This window comes from Bos taurus, chromosome 3 (genome assembly GCF_002263795.3).
Source record: "Bos taurus isolate L1 Dominette 01449 registration number 42190680 breed Hereford chromosome 3, ARS-UCD2.0, whole genome shotgun sequence".
Lineage (NCBI taxonomy): Eukaryota > Metazoa > Chordata > Mammalia > Artiodactyla > Bovidae > Bos > Bos taurus.
The window spans coordinates 28,554,146-28,569,901 of NC_037330.1; the positions used below are offsets into that span (position 1 = coordinate 28,554,146).

A 15,756-nucleotide genomic window follows, 5' to 3' on the forward strand; every position below is an offset into this window, starting at 1 on the left:
CGATCCAGGGATCCATACTGTGTTTCTAAAGTCTCCTGCATTGGCAGGCAGGCTCTTTACCACTAGCGTCACCTGGGAAGCCCTACAGAAGCATAAAGCAAGTATATCTTCCAAAATTTGATTTCCCAGGTCAGGAAAAAGTGGGGAAGTACAAGATCTAGACAGAGCAGAGAACAGTAACAGGAAAAACCTTCCACAGGATAGCACAATAAGAGGTAGAATTCAAACGTGTTGATTAAGTACTTTTGTGCCTTTTGAATAGACCTAAAAAGTCTTCTTCCAGATTTCATTAGGAACAGATTGTATGAGTGTAGCAAAAAGAGAATTATAGAATTCCCCTAGATTGTCTCTCCTATGGGCCACCGACTGTTGTGTATACTTAGCACGCCACCTTTGCATAAGGCAAACGTCCTATAAGGCTGCGATTCAGATGGTGAGGGAAAGTGTAGGAGAGCACTATTTGCATGGGATTGTGGTTTTAGTAAAAGAATATACTAAAATATTGTTTGCAAGTCAGGAGTGCACTGCAACAGTGGGGTGAGTGGGCCAGCCGTATTATCTATAGGAGGTATGGTAGGCAGATTTTCTTCCAGAATATGCTGAGAATACAAAGGTAAAAAGTCAATTCTCCTCTCCAACCCCTTTCTCTGACCTCTCACTACTGCCATGGCACTCTTGCCCTTTCACTGGGTTCCTAATTCTGTTATTACCTTCAACTATTTATAAGAGTTTGAACTCTTTCTCCCATTAGAATATAAACTCCCTAAGGGTCAAGACCTTGTGTCATTCTCTGCTGTATTTCCAGACACTAAACAGTGCCTGAAACAAGACTTTTCAAAAATATTTACAGTAATAATCAATGGAAAAGAACAAAGCTTGACACACAAGCTTGTGATATAATAGCACAACTCATTGCTGTTCTAGTTAAATTTATTTTCAATTAATAATTGAGCTAAAATAGAAAAAAATAGGTAAGCAGACAATGACTCTACCTCACACCCATTAAAATGGCTATTGAAGAAAACATAAAATAACAAGTGTATGCAAAGATGTGAAGAAATTGAAACCCTTATGTACTGTTGGTAAAAATGTAAAATGATGCAGCCACTGTGGGAAACAGTTTGGTCATTCCTCAAAAATTTAAAAATAGAATTAACCATGTCCCCATTCCACTTCTGGATATACACTCAAAAGAATTTAAAGGAGGGATTCAAACAGATATTTATACATGTGTTCATAACAGCATTATTCACAACAGCAAAAAGATGAAGGCTCCCCAAGGGTCCATCAGTAGCTGTCATTGTTGAGTCATGTCCAACTCTTTGTGACCCCACAGATTGTAGCCCACCAGGCTCCTCTGTCCATGGGATTCTCCAAGCAAGAATAATGGAGTGGGTTGCCAGTTCCTCCTCCATGGGATCTTCCTGACCCAGGGACATAACATGAAGTCTCCTGCACTGGCAGGCAGATTCTTTACCGCTGAGCCACCATGGAAGCTTATACATATGCACACACATATATATGAATATTAGTCAGTCTTAACAAGAAAGGAATTTCTGCTTGCATGGATGAACCTTGAGGACATTATGCCAAGTGAAATAAGCCATTCACAAAAATGACAATTATGTTTTCTATGATTCCACTTGTATGAGGTATCTAATGTAGTTAAATTCATAGAGACAAAATAGAGGAGTGGCTGCCAAGGGCTGAGAGGAAGGCAGAATAAGGAGTTAAAGTCTAATGCTGTTGTGTTTAGTTGCTAAGTAGCTTTCCACTCTTTGCGACCCCATGGACTGCAGCACACCAGGCTTTCTAGTCCTTCACCATCTCCCAGAGTTTGCTCAAATTCATTGAATCAGTGAAGCTATTCAACCATCTTATCCTCTGTCACCCACTTCTCCTCCTGCCCTCAACCCTTCTGAGCATCAGAGTCTTTTTCAGTGAATCGGTTCTTAGCATCAGGTGGCCAAAGTACTTGAGCTTAGGCTTCATCATCAGTCCTTCCAATGAATAGTCAGGGCTGATTTCCTTTAGGACTGACTGATTTGATCTTGCAGTCCACGAGACTGTTAAGACTTCAGTTTTGCAAAATGAGAAGAATTCTGCAGATGAATGGTAATGATGACTGCACAACAACTTGAATGTACTTAATACTATTGGTTAAGCTGATAAATTTAAAGCGTGTTTACCACATTAAAAGAAAAAAAATATTAAACCGTGATAAGAGCAATCCACATCAATCAAAACCAGTAGGAACAGGGGAAACTCAAGACTAGCCCAGCCTTAACACAACTTGACCACCAGGCAGTGGAAACAGGAAACCAAAGGCGTGGCAAGGGCAGGCCTCTGGGGCTCTTGCACAAGGCGAGGAAGCGGGGAAGCCACAGGTTAAAGACGGTCACCAGCCACCGAGGCGGCCACTGCGCAAGCGCATATGGCGGCTGCCGCCGAGGCTCCTTTTAAACGTACCCGGAAGTGACGTCTGTAAAGCTGAGACTCGCTCAGGGACGCGCTGAGTCCTTGGCACTGGTGAGCGGTGTTCTGACTGCGGTCCTGGGGCCGCTATGAGCTGCACCATCGAGAAGATTCTGACAGACGCTAAGACTCTACTGGAGAGGCTGAGGGAGCACGATGCGGCTGCCGAGTCACTAGTGGATCAGTCGGCGGCTCTGCACCGGCGGGTAGCCGCTATGCGGGAGGCGGGGACAGCGCTTCCGGACCAGGTCAGGCAGAGGGTACGGGCCCGTGCCCTCGGGTTCTGGACACTTGAGGGGGGGAGGATGAGGTAAAGTGGAAACTCGGCTTGGAGTTTTTTTCTGGTCCCAGAGGGTGGCTGTGAGACCTTTCTGTGGGGTCGGGGCTGCCAGTGCTGTCCTGGAGTTCTGCCTCCTTCCTCTTCAGTTGCATCTGCGGCTGTTATGTTTACGGCTCGATTAGTTTGTGTCTTGTTTGTCCAGTATCAAGAGGATGCATCCGATATAAAGGACATGTCCAAATACAAACCTCACATTCTGCTGTCCCAAGAGAATACACAGATTAGAGACTTGCAGCAGGAAAACAGAGGTTAGTCAGGCCTTTTTGTGTGTAATGATTTTCTCATATCCAGTAATATTTCAAAAGTTCTTGCAAAAAATGACAAGTCACAAAAGTGCACATGCTGTGGTGGTGATTTAGTCACTAAGTCGTGTCCGACTCTTGCGACCCCATGGACTGTAGCCTGCCAGGCTCCTCTGTCCATGGGATTCTCCAGGCAAGAATAATGGAGTGGGTTGCCATAGCCTATGATGACCCAGTAGCAGTAAAGTTTATTACATTACTCTTTTCAAGGTCATCTGACTGATTTTGTATTTAAACGCAGCTTATACAAGAGGTGCTTAGTAGAGTTGAATTATTATTGCATGGCTTGTTAGGTGTCTGGAGACTGAGGGTTGCATAATGGAAGAGTTAATATCCTCAAGGGCTTAAGATTTAATGTTTAAATATTAATTGAAATAAACATTAAAGCTAAGATTGAAGAGATTTTTATGTTCTTATGCAAGGTGGAAGAGCTAAAGTTAATCCTCGGGTGTATATTCTTGGGCTTGGTGAATATATTGTTAATGATAGTAGTATGAATAGTTATTTGTATATAAATTTACAGAGGGCCTTCACATATATCATGCAATACATATATGTATTCTCATATGTTCATTTTGAAGTAGACAAGCCAGGTTTTTATTATTACAAGGCAGATAAGAAATAGGCTCAGAGAGGTTACATGATTTAAGAGTAGTAATCTAGTAATTCACAGAATTGAACTTAAACTCGTCTTCTGATGCCACATCCCATGTTGATTCTACCAGATTTTGCTGTTGCTGCCTGGAAAGATATTTTTTTGCATAGACCATGATTGTTGAGTTTTGTGGACTTAAACACCAATTTACATCTTTGGGTTCATAATATTTCACACATGTCATAAAATCCAGCTGTTTGAGTTTGGCTTTAGGAGGTATTTCAGACATCACTGCCAAGTTATTTTGTTTTTTGATAGAGCTATGGGTTTCCCTGGAGGAACACCAGGATGCTTTGGAACTCATCATGAGCAAATACCGAAAACAGATGTTACAATTAATGGTTGCTAAAAAAGCAGCGGATGCTGAACCGGTCCTGAAAGCTCACCAGTCTCACTCTGCAGTAAGAAACTTTGATGGATAAATTCTAAATGAATTGAAATCTTGACGTTGTTTTAGATCATGTGCTTGCTTTTGAAGTAAGCTTGTTTTCCTTTCATGTTTACCACATTTGCTGTAGGTTTTAGTATAGCTTTGTAAAGATATGAGTAGAAAAAAGGGGGTAAAGGGCCTTTTATCTGAGTAAGACTCAAGTTCATCCCTCCACTAAGATCTCTCTTCAAGATGTTAATGAACACTTAGTTTTTCCACTGAACAATGTCAGTTAGCATTAAAGTGAAAATGAAAATCATTCAGTCATGTCTGATTCTTTGGGACCCCATGGACTGTACAGTTCATGGAATTCTCCAGGCCAGAATACTGGGGTGGGTAATCTTTCCCTTTTCCAGGGGATCTTCCCAATCTAGGGATTGAACCCAGGTCTCCTGGCTTGCAGCCAGATTCTTTACCAGCTGAGCCACAAGGGAAGCTTGTTAGTATTAAAGGTATTCAGTAAATACTTGAGTTGTTATTATGGTACGTTTCACTAAATTGTAAGCTCCTTGCTTGTAAGGAGCGTGAATTTATCTTTTATCCCTAACATAGTACTTGGCACATAGCAGGAGAGTCAGTACACATAGCATCATACTGTGTTGTTAGGAGAGAAAAGTACGGTTTAAAAAAAAAAAAATGGCGTAGTTTCTATACTCTCATTGCTTATGGTTTAATTTGGGAGATGCAGTAATTATTCTTAAGTTTGTAGAGTGCTTTAGAGTTGTCTTTGTACGTTTGCATGTACTATGTCATTTAATCCTAAATTAATAGATTGACACCTCACTATTTGCTGCAGTGGAATTTATGGAAGATAAGTTTCATCTTAGATTCCATTGAAAGCATTTTAATGAATTTAACTAAGTAAGGTCATAGGGAACAGGGATCTTTTAAATATGTGAATGACTTTCATCTGTGGTCCAAAGGAGAAAAACCTGATCCTTGAAGAAGACAGAATTTAGCTTATATGAAAAGCCTGCTAAGAGAGATGTCCAAAGATAGAATAAGGTACCTTGGAATGTGGCAAGCTTCCTGCCAATAAAAGTATTTAAATTTAAGTTAAACAGCCATTTAGAGATAGCGTCCAATATCTAATGGATGATTAGACTAGAGTCAATCTTCTGAAAATGAATTATCTGTGAATATCACAAGATAAGTTTATTATGGCTTTACCTCTGAGGACATAGATTGTAGTGAAATTACTATAACCTCTGTACCACAGATTAAATGAATTTTTAACATTATAATACACATGGTCTCATGACCTTCATATCTGCTAAAAAATGACTTTTTCACTTTCTTACTCTGAATATCTTCACAGGAAATTGAGAATCAGATTGACAGAATCTGTGAAATGGGAGAAGTGATGAGGAAAGCAGTTCAAATGGATGATGACCAATTTTGTAAGATTCAGGAAAAACTAGCGCAATTAGAGGTAAGATTGTTGCCATTTTAGGTTCATAATATCTTAGGGAGTTTTCAGTCTGAAAGGCATGCCATCATTGTATATCACTGCAGTGTATTGATGTTTCCTCTGTGGTCTGATTTAAAATTAAAATATCCTCCATACCCTTTTGAAGAAAGGAAATGTAATCAGAAGCAAACAATGAAAATGCTTATTGGCTAGAAATTGATATAGCATACTGAGAAGGTAAAGGGAGTGGAAAGGACAGATTACATGTGAGCTAAAGTCCCTCATTTGCTGTAAAAAGAACTCAAATAGATACTGTTTAAACTTGATGATCAGGAAATAGCAGTACAAGACATATTATTTAGAATTATGGAAGTAAACACCTAAAGAAATAGATAAAAATATTAAAAGTGGCTGCCTTTGGGAAACAAAGCCAAGGGACTGCAGACTATTTTACAGGTCTTTTAGTCTTGATTTTTTTTTTTAATCAATTTTTAAAGTCTTGATTTTGTTTTAAAGCTGTTTTAATGTTTTGATTAAAATGGGAATAATTTACAAAGAAAGGCCTGGAGTGTTAGTGTGCCCATACAATTGTTAAAGAGAAACATTACAATAGATGATATGAATGTTACACTTATTACAAATTCTGCCATGGGCCCTTGGAAAATACCAGAGAGAAAAAGACAGGGTCCCTCCTCAGAGTCTAATGATAGCAATAAAACTAATAAATTTTTTTGGTATGAAATGGTGTGTAAATGCTAGGAGAGAGATACAGGGTATGTCTTGGTGAAACCTGAAAATGCTGTGGTTTACCAGAATTTCCTGCAGAGAATAAGGATGAAGAGTGCAAACTGCTGTATCTGGAAATCAAAGGGAGTGGCAAAGACCCAATTAGGATAGGAGTTAGTTAAAATGATAGAATGACCTTGTCTGTGCCATCCCTAATTTACTTCAGTTATGGAAACAGCCCTAAGGAAATGTGAGTCAAGTCTTACTTAATGCAGTAGAAAAAATGTGGGTATCAGATTAAAACCAGCAATACCACATGCAGGTTATCTGAATATGGGCAGGTTTTTGGACTTTTGGGAGCCAGTGTCCTCATCGCAAGAGAACATGGATGTAGACAATGGTGCCTCCCCTGCATACTGTATGAGATAATATATGTAAGACACCCATGTGGAACCTGGCTGTGTGCCCAGTAATTATTTTCCCCCTTTCCTTCCTTTCTCCAAAACTATAGGACATCTAGGAGAGAAGGTTAAGCAGAATGAAAATGTTATTAGGAATTTGAAAGACAGAAGAAACAATAGTGAAACTTGTGGGAACCATAAAGATTTTGACAAGCAGTGAATTCCTTTAGTGGAGCGGGACCCTGTTTTTTTCATGTGTAGTCTTAACACCTGGCATGTGGAAATTACTCAGTAAATGTTTTTTAGTTGAATAAATAAATAGAGTTTTAGGAACTTCTCAGTTCTTTTGTTTCTTTAAAACTTTTAAAAGTAAAATAATACACTTTCTTTTTTTTTTTTTTTTTGAGCGGGGTGGGAGGCTTTTATTTCACTGTGTGTGGGTGGAGGGGGCCTGGAGAGAGGGCAGCAGGCAGGGCAGGAGGGGCTGGAGGGTGGAAAGGGGCTGGACAGGGGGAGGGCTGCCCCAGGCCTGTTGGGAAGAGGATACTGGGACTGATCCCTGCTGGGACCTCACCCCGGGGATGGGGTGGGAATCGGGTCTGGAGCAATGAGGGCCCCCTTGCTCCGGGCTGGATGTGAGGTCAGGGCAAATAATATACTTTCTGTTTCAAGCCGCAAACAATGGGTTCTGATACAGTTTGACAGAATACCTGAAATGAACATACATTTTTTTTTTTTATTTTCCAGCTTGAAAATAAGGAACTTCGAGAATTATTGTCCATCAGCAGTGAGTCTCTTCAGGTCAGGAAGGAAAGCTCAGTGGACACTGCTTCCCAAGGCATCAAATAATTCAACTTCTGAATAATGCCTGGAGGTTGTTTATCAAGGAAGGAAGTTATTAACGCTATTCGAGTATTGTGCATTCATTGTCTTGCCTCAGAATTGATTTAATGTTGATTAAATGTATCAAGTGGCAGTTTACAATTTGCAGTCGAAAGTGGCTGTCCACAAAATAGTTTTAAGGTGTGTTAGTAAAAGTACACACTGAGTTTCACTATTCCTTTCTGTAAGAGACTAATTTTCATTTCTGGGACCGTGATTTATATAAACTGTGTTTTCAGTTCATTTTTGTTCTTTCATATCTCTGAAACTTATAGCATTTTGTTATAAGCCAGCAGTTTTATTTTATATCAGATTATAAATTGCAATTCTAAAAAATCTTAAACATTATCTTTTTAAGTCTATGTAGCATAAAGCTGGATTTTTTTCCATTTGAGAAAAATACAACTCCACAGAAGTTGATTGGCAGATTCTCTAATTTGTAACATAGATTCTCTAATTTGTAACATCATTCACCTTTTATGAAATTTTAAGTCTCTCTGGTGCTAAGAGTTGGCACCTTATGGCCTGGTGTCTTTACTCTTGAGAGAACCTATTGCTAGTCCCCATAAAATATACTTGAAAGTAAGTCAACTGTTTTTGTCCAGTGATAGTATATTCATCATATTGTTCAAAGAATGTTTAAAAATTTGTCCTGTGTATGTGTGTGCACATACATGTGCTTAGTTCAGATGCTGAAAGTAAATTTTATTTATTCTGTTTGATATTATTAGTCAATTCTTCAGTTTTGTCCTACTTGGAAATCTTCAACTTGGATAGTTTATCCAGTGTGAAGAATATATAATAGGTTTATTCACATCATAGTTAAAGGTACTACATTCTACAGTTTAATTTATATATAACTTGTAATTAAGAACCATCACTTGTTTGGATGTCTTTCATCACTGGTACTAGTAGTTGGCTTCTTTTTTAGATCCACTTTTCACAAGGAAGCAAAGTTTTATCACTTAATGAGAGTTTATTTCATGTCTAAAAGCTGTGTTGAGAGTCTAATGCTAAGTGATCAGCTAGGCTCACTCATCATTTCATTCCCCCATCTCAGTTTATTCATATTTCAAATGTATAAATTACTCATGTAATACTATCAATTTAGGTTTACCCCCAAATAATTGAAATAATGAATGCTAAATCTGTCAATATTTCCCAATTACCCTAAGCATTATACTGCATGGGACAGACACATCATTAGAAAGATTTTTGTTAGTGCTTTGAGTGGTGTAAACTTTCTTTTGTAACGCCATAAAGAATTAACACCAATTAAAACAACAGAATTTATCCAAGATATCTTAAAAGCATCTGATCCCAGTAATACTAACAGACTTTGCCTACAATGGTAGGCTGTAACGAAATTGGTATATGTCATTTTTTAATTTGTCAAATTTCTATTCAGAGTCTTGTAAACAATTTGAAAAACATTTCCACCCAAAGTGTGGATGTTCTTATCTCATTTCCTAAGAGTATGTAAATTTTTAGTCTGATCATTTGCCTTGAAGTGTATGTCCTAAGTACCACCGTGTCCCACAGTTCCATTCAGGAGGCAGAAATATGCCATTTGTTAGCTGCCATGGCCAATTTTTGGTGAAAATGATAAATCAAATGACCCACTAAAATATAACATAGTGTCCCTTTATCTGCTCTATGTCCCTTTAGAGATGTTTGTAGAGTTCCTTACATCTCAGATATCAGGATAAATCTAAATGCTGACTTTTCCTTTGGCAAATCAAAAACTTGAAGCTTGAGTCTCAACAGCTCTCAAGATCCTATATAATATAGAGCCTAGCTGGTGTTAATACTATGAAAATAGTGTGTAGTTAAAGAGGAGAAAGAATGTTCTTGACTTTGGTTTGTGTATGAAAGTTTACTTTGCAGTTGATGAAGGAACTTGACTAGCTTCCAAATTTTAGTACAAACTTACCTTTTCTAATAAAAATCTCATTTTGAGAATAACAGCTAATATAACTCAGTAATGAGTCAACTTATTAGAAAGTGCAAAGGTTTATTTTTCACTTATATAGCAAACTGTCAATTAGGGCTTTTCATAAATACTTCCTAATTATCACATTATAGTTAGTATAACCAAAAATAGTTATTTCTGAAATGGTGTTAGAGATGTCCTCATAGTTAGAAGTCGTAAGTTACATGATTACAAGTCAAAATGTAAAATTAAAACAGTTTGGAAGTATCTTGAAAATTAATTATTATTGATACCTACCTTTATTGTGTGTTAGTCATTAGTTATGTCTGACTCTTTGTGACCCCATTGACTGTAGCCCGCCAAGCTCCTCTGTCCGTGAACTTTTATTAGTATCATATGCATAATTTGATTCAACACTGAAAGTCTGTTTCAGTGTTCCTCAAAATGTGGTTCACTGACCTAAAATAAAAGTTGGGGGATGGAATCTAGGAATTTGTATTTTAATAATCATCCCAGATAACCTCTAAGGACATTAGTTTGAGACTGTCAAACTACTTGACAAAAAAATTGAGTGTTTTCAAAGAAAAATCTGGTAGAGGAGGCAAATGTGATAAATAAAAGGATATATTGAGTCCAAGGAGGAACTATTTACAACTTGAGAATCCTGTAGAGACAAAATAATGCTGAATGCTGAAGAAACTGAAATTGAATAGTTCTATAAGACCTACAAGACCTTCTAGGACTAACACCCAAAAAAGATGTCCTTTTCATTATAGGAGACTGGAATGCAAAAGTAGGAAGTCAAGAAATACCTGGAGTAACAGGCAAATCTGGTCTTGGAGTACAGAATGAAGTAGAGCAAAGGCTACTAGAGTTTCACCAAGAGAACGCACTAGTCATAGCAAATGCCCTCTTCCAACAACACAAGAGAAGACTCTATACATGGACATCACCAGATGGTCAATACTGAAATCAGCTTGATTATATTCTTTGTACCAAAGATGGAGAAGTTCTATACAGTCAGCAAAAACAAGACTGGGAGCCAACTGTGGCTCAGACCATGAACTCCTTATTGCCAAATTCAGACTTAAGTTGAAGAAAATAGGGAAAACCACTAGACCATTCAGGTATGACATAAATCAAATCCCTTATGACTATACATTGAAAGTGAGAAATCGATTCAAGGGATTAGATCTGATAAGAGTGCCTGAAGAAATATGGATGGAGGTTCATGACATTGTACAGAAGGCAGGGATCAAGACCATCCCCAAGAAAAAGAAAGGCAAAATAGTTGTCTGAGGAGGCCTTACAAATAGCTGTGAAAAGAAGAGAAGTGAGAGGCAAGGGAGTAAAGGAAAGATACACCCATTTGAATGCAGAGTTCCAAAGAATAGCAAGGAGAGAGAAGAAAGCCTTCCTCAGTGATCAGTGCAGAGAAATGGAGGAAAACAATCCAATGGGAAAGACTAGAGATCTCTTCAAGAAAATTAGAGATACCAAGGGAACATTTCATGCAAAATGGACACAATAAAGGACAGAAATGATACGGACCTAACAGAAGCAGAAGATATTAAGAAGAGATGGCAAGAATACACAGAAGAATTATTTTTAAAAAGATCTTCATGACCCAGATAATCACAATGATATGATCACTCACCTAGAGCCAGACATCCTGGAATGCGAAGTCAAGTGAGCCTTAGGAAGCATGACTACAACAAAGCTAATGGAGGTGATAGAATTCTAGTTGAGCTCTTTCAAATCCTAAAAGATGATGCTGTGAAAGCGCTGCACTCAATATACCAGCAAATTTGGAAAACTCAGCAGTGACCGCAGGACTGGAAAATGTCAGTTTTCATTCCAATCCCAAAGAAAGGCAATGCCAAAGAATATTCAAACTACTGCACAATGAACGCATATCAAACGCTAGTAAAGTAATGCTCAAAATTCTCCAAGCCTGGCTTCAACAGTACATGAACCGTGAACTTCCAGATGTTCAAGCTGGATTTAGAAAAGGCAGAGGAACCAGAGATCAAATTTCCAACATCTGTTGGATCATTGAAAAAGCAAGAAAGTTCCAGAAAAATATCTACTTTGGCTTTATTGACTATGCCAAAGCCTTTGATTACATGGATCACAACAAACTGTGGAAAATTCTCCAAGAGATGGAAATACCAGACCACCTGACCTACCTCTTGAGAAATCTGTATGCAGGTCAGGAAGCAACAGTTAGAACTGGACATGGAACAACAGACTGGTTCCAAATAGGAAAAGGAGTACATCAAGACTGTATATTGTCACCCTGCTTATTTAACTTATATGCAGAGTACAACATGAGAAACACTGGGCTGGAGAAAGCACCAGCTGGAATCAAGATTGCCGGGAGAAATATCAATAACCTCAGATATGCAGATGACACCACCCTTATGGCAGAAAATGAAGAATAACTAAAGAGCCTCTTGATAAAAGTGAAAGAGGAGAGTGGAAAAAGTTGGCTTAAAACTCAACATTCAGAAAATGAAGATCATGGCATCTGGTCCCATCACTTCATGGCAAATAGATGGGGAAACAGTGACAGACTATATTTTTGGGGGCTCCAAAATCACTGCAGATGGTGATTGCAGCCATGAAATTAAAAGACGCTTACTCCTTGGAAGTAAAGCTATGACCAACCTAGACAGCATCTTAAAAAGCAGAGACATTACTTTGCCAACAAAGCTCCATCTAGTCAAAGCTATGGTTTTTCCAGTAGTCATGTATGGATGTGAGAGACGGACTATAAAGAAAGCTGAGTGCTGAAGAATTGATGCTTTTGAACTGTGGTGCTGGAGAAGACTCTTGAGAGTCCCTTGGACTGCAAGGAGATCAAACCAGTCCATCCTAAAGGAAATCAGTCCTGAGTATTCATTGGAAGGACTGATGTTGTAGCTGAAACTCCAATACTTTGGCCACCTGATGCAAAGAACTGAATCATTGGAAAAGACCTGGATGCTGGGAAAGACGGAGAAGGCAATGGCAACCCACTCCAGTACTCTTGCCTGGAAAATCCCATGGACGGAGGAGCCTGGTAGGCTGTAGTCCATGGGGTCACAAAGAGTCGGACACTTACTGAGCGACTTCACTTTCACTTTCATGCATTGGAGAAGGAAATGGCAACCCACTCCAGTGTTCTTGCCTGGAGAATCCCAGGGACGGCGGAGCCTGGTGGGCTGCCATCTGTGGGGTCGCACAGAGTCGGACACGACTGAAGCGACTTAGCAGCAGCAGCAGTTGGGAAAGATTGAAGGCAGGAGGAGAAAGGGACGACAGAGGATGGGATGTTTGGATGGCATCACTGACTCAATGGACATGAGTTTGAGAAAACTCCAGTTGTTGATGGACAGGGAGGCCTGTCGTGCTACAGTCCATGGGGTCGCAAAGAGACGCAACTGAGCGCCTGAACTGAACTGAGAGACAAAAATAAGTAGAAGAACTAGAAAGCTGGGTCCTTTCTAGTTATTGTAAAATCTCCGTTTCCAGTTGTGCTTCATTTTACAGATACGCAGGTACACAAGGAGGTTATTCTAACAGAAACCAAGATTCAAATGCAGATTTGAAACATTGTTAACCATTAAGATTCCTTTACATGCCAAATACTCTTCAGAATTCAAGTGGTTCTTGATAAGCAAAATCTACTTTTATTAACAGTGCAAAAGAAACACCACAGCCCACATATTAGAAAATATCATGAATTTAATAATTGAAGCCTGGAGAAGGAAATAGCAACCCACTACATTACCCTTGCCTGGAAAATTCCATGGATGGAGGAGCCTGGTGGGCTATAGTCCATAGGGTCACAAAGAGTCAGACATGACTGAGCAACTTCACTTTCACTTTCAGTAATGAGACCTAATTGTCATCTGTTTTCCAGGGTGTGCGTGCAACTGAAAGGAACAGTGTTTAATCAGTGCTTAGCAATACTAACTACATACAGGAAGTGTGTGATTCTGTCTTTCAAATCTGCCTCATTAGCATGTTTTTCATCTTTCATGCTATTTTCATGTTGCAGGAAGGTTGCTGCTGTGCCAGAAGTCATGTCCATGTTTGAAAGCAGGAAAAAAAGGAGGGGGGAAATAGCCTATGCCAGCTATACCTATTCTCCTTTATGAGGAAAAGCAAAGCTTCCCCAGAAATCCAGAGTTTCCTTTGTCTTATTTGCCTGACCTGTTAAATTGTTAACTTCTAACAGCAAAAGAGGCTGGGTACATGGCTGCCCCAGATAAAATCAGTATTCTGTTAGGAAAGAGTATTAAGAAAGCAGCTAACGACAGTCTTTACACTGAATAGTTTTTAACCATTGTGTTGATGTTGAATGGCCAAGGAATGGGGTGCAGAAGATACCTGTCATCTCTCTTCTGGCTGCCCATTATCCTAACTCATACTATAGTTAGGGAACCTATCACCTAATGAGGCAGGACCTTACTCCTTCCTGACAAATTTTAAAGTGTCAGATACTTGTTTTCCCAGCCTCTTTGCAGCCAGGGAAGACACCTCTGCCTTAAAAGTTCGTGATAGAAAGAGGGAGAGCTGTGCAGACGTCTTTGAGTAAAGGCAGTGATATACAACACCGGCTTCTCCATCCAGCTCCACAGGAAGCAATAAAAAAATAGCTGCACTGACAACACTCAGTATCCAGTGTCAGCAAAGCCCATGGTGTAAGCTGCAGTGTCTGCCCGCAGTGGAGACGGTGGGGTCTTCACTGAAGCTATTATCTGAAGTGATTATAGAGGTTGTAGAGCCTCTAAATCTGGTTTTCAGGGTATCCAGAGATCCTGAGGGTTACTTATTAGCTTTTACTAATGTCACTTTTTGTTAAAATTAACCTGAATTGACTATAATTAAGACTGGAACCCTGACTGACAAAATAAGCATAGTTTAAAAAGCAACCTTTTGAATATAAATTTTGTCCACACTTGATGCATAATTTTACACTTAATGTTTTAATGTAATTTTTTACTTACAAAAGGATGTGACATGCATATAAATTATCAAGCATAATAATTCATCTCCTAATTTAGGAAATAGAACATTACCCATTTGTTACATTTATTTATTTGAGCTCCTCTCCTGTCTCTATCCCTCTGCTCTGTCTTTTTAATAGTTTTGTCACATGAAGAAAGACCTGAAACATGTATCTCACCCTGAAGTGACATTTTTAGTTTCATTCCTTTTTGAGCTTTATGAAAGTGGTATCAGACTGTATAGTAGCCTATGGGGATTTTATTTTTTTCACTCTTGATTATGTTTCTAAGATTCATGGTATTGTGTATAGTTGTCATTCATTTTCATTGATGTATAAGAGTTAATCATGTGACTACAGTATATTTTGAAGGGGTACATACATATAAAATAAAATTGTACATTTTTTTAAAAATCCTTGATACTGTCTTCTACTTTATAATTCTCCCTCCATATACCTTATTGATACTATACACATTTCACTATAAGCAAATATATTTCATATTCTGTAGTTATTTCACTTGCAGTTGTCTCATGTCAGCTTTCAAGGTGAATTACAGAGTATTATTCACTAATATGCATAGTGGAAAGCAGATGATGATTTTTTTCTGTCACTCTTCAAGAATGCTAAAGAGGAGGTGGAACCTTCAGAGCTTCGATGAACTACAGTTCACATTTTGTCTAGCCTCTTAGAAATGTGTTTTTTTATGTTACTGATCCTAAGATATATTTTTATTTCATACTTTAATATCTCTGAAATTGGGATATGTCTTATACATGTAGGGGTTGTGGTCTAGTTGATTCTAAGCAAGGAAAATTGATTTGCATTTCTGGTGGCATGACTGGACAAAGGCAAGTTCTTGATAGTTCAGTCAACAAACTAAGAGCTATTTGAAAAAGGAATGGAGGGTTAGCTGTCTTTTGTGAACTTTCCATTAACACTTGTAAAATCAAGAGTGCATAAGAATTTAGGAGTATGACTGTCTTATTTTTCTATTGAAGTTGAAGTGAAGTCTCCTCAGTTGTGTCCGACTCCTTGCGACCCCATGGACTGTAGCCTACCGGGCTCCTCCGTCCATGGGATTTTCCAGTTAAAAATACTGGAGTGGTTTGCCATTTCCTTCTCCAGGGGAACTTCCTGACCCAGGGATTGAACCCGGGTCTCCCACATTGTAGGCAGACGATTTACTGTCTGAGCCATAACAA

At 38.8% G+C, this 15,756-nt stretch overlaps 1 protein-coding gene across 1 annotated transcript; it reads left to right on the top strand.

The window, feature by feature from the left end:
• Positions 1-2,471: 2,471 nt before the first annotated feature.
• On the top strand, positions 2,472-8,344 carry SIKE1 (suppressor of IKBKE 1). The gene is made up of 5 exons (NM_001075281.2): positions 2,472-2,723; positions 2,958-3,063; positions 4,031-4,173; positions 5,521-5,634; positions 7,488-8,344. Exons 1-5 carry the CDS (start codon positions 2,565-2,567, stop codon positions 7,587-7,589), a joined length of 624 nt encoding a protein of 207 aa, NP_001068749.1. The 5' UTR covers positions 2,472-2,564; the 3' UTR covers positions 7,590-8,344.
• The last annotated feature ends 7,412 nt before the right edge of the window (positions 8,345-15,756 follow it).

Coding starts and splice junctions, on each gene's coding strand:
- SIKE1 (NM_001075281.2), top strand. CDS start 2,565: ATGAGCTGCACCATCGAGAAGATTCTGACAGACGCTAAGACTCTACTG. Junction 2,724..2,957: donor GGACAGCGCTTCCGGACCAG/GTCAGGCAGAGG, acceptor TTGTTTGTCCAG/TATCAAGAGGATGCATCCGA. Junction 3,064..4,030: donor CTTGCAGCAGGAAAACAGAG/GTTAGTCAGGCC, acceptor GTTTTTTGATAG/AGCTATGGGTTTCCCTGGAG.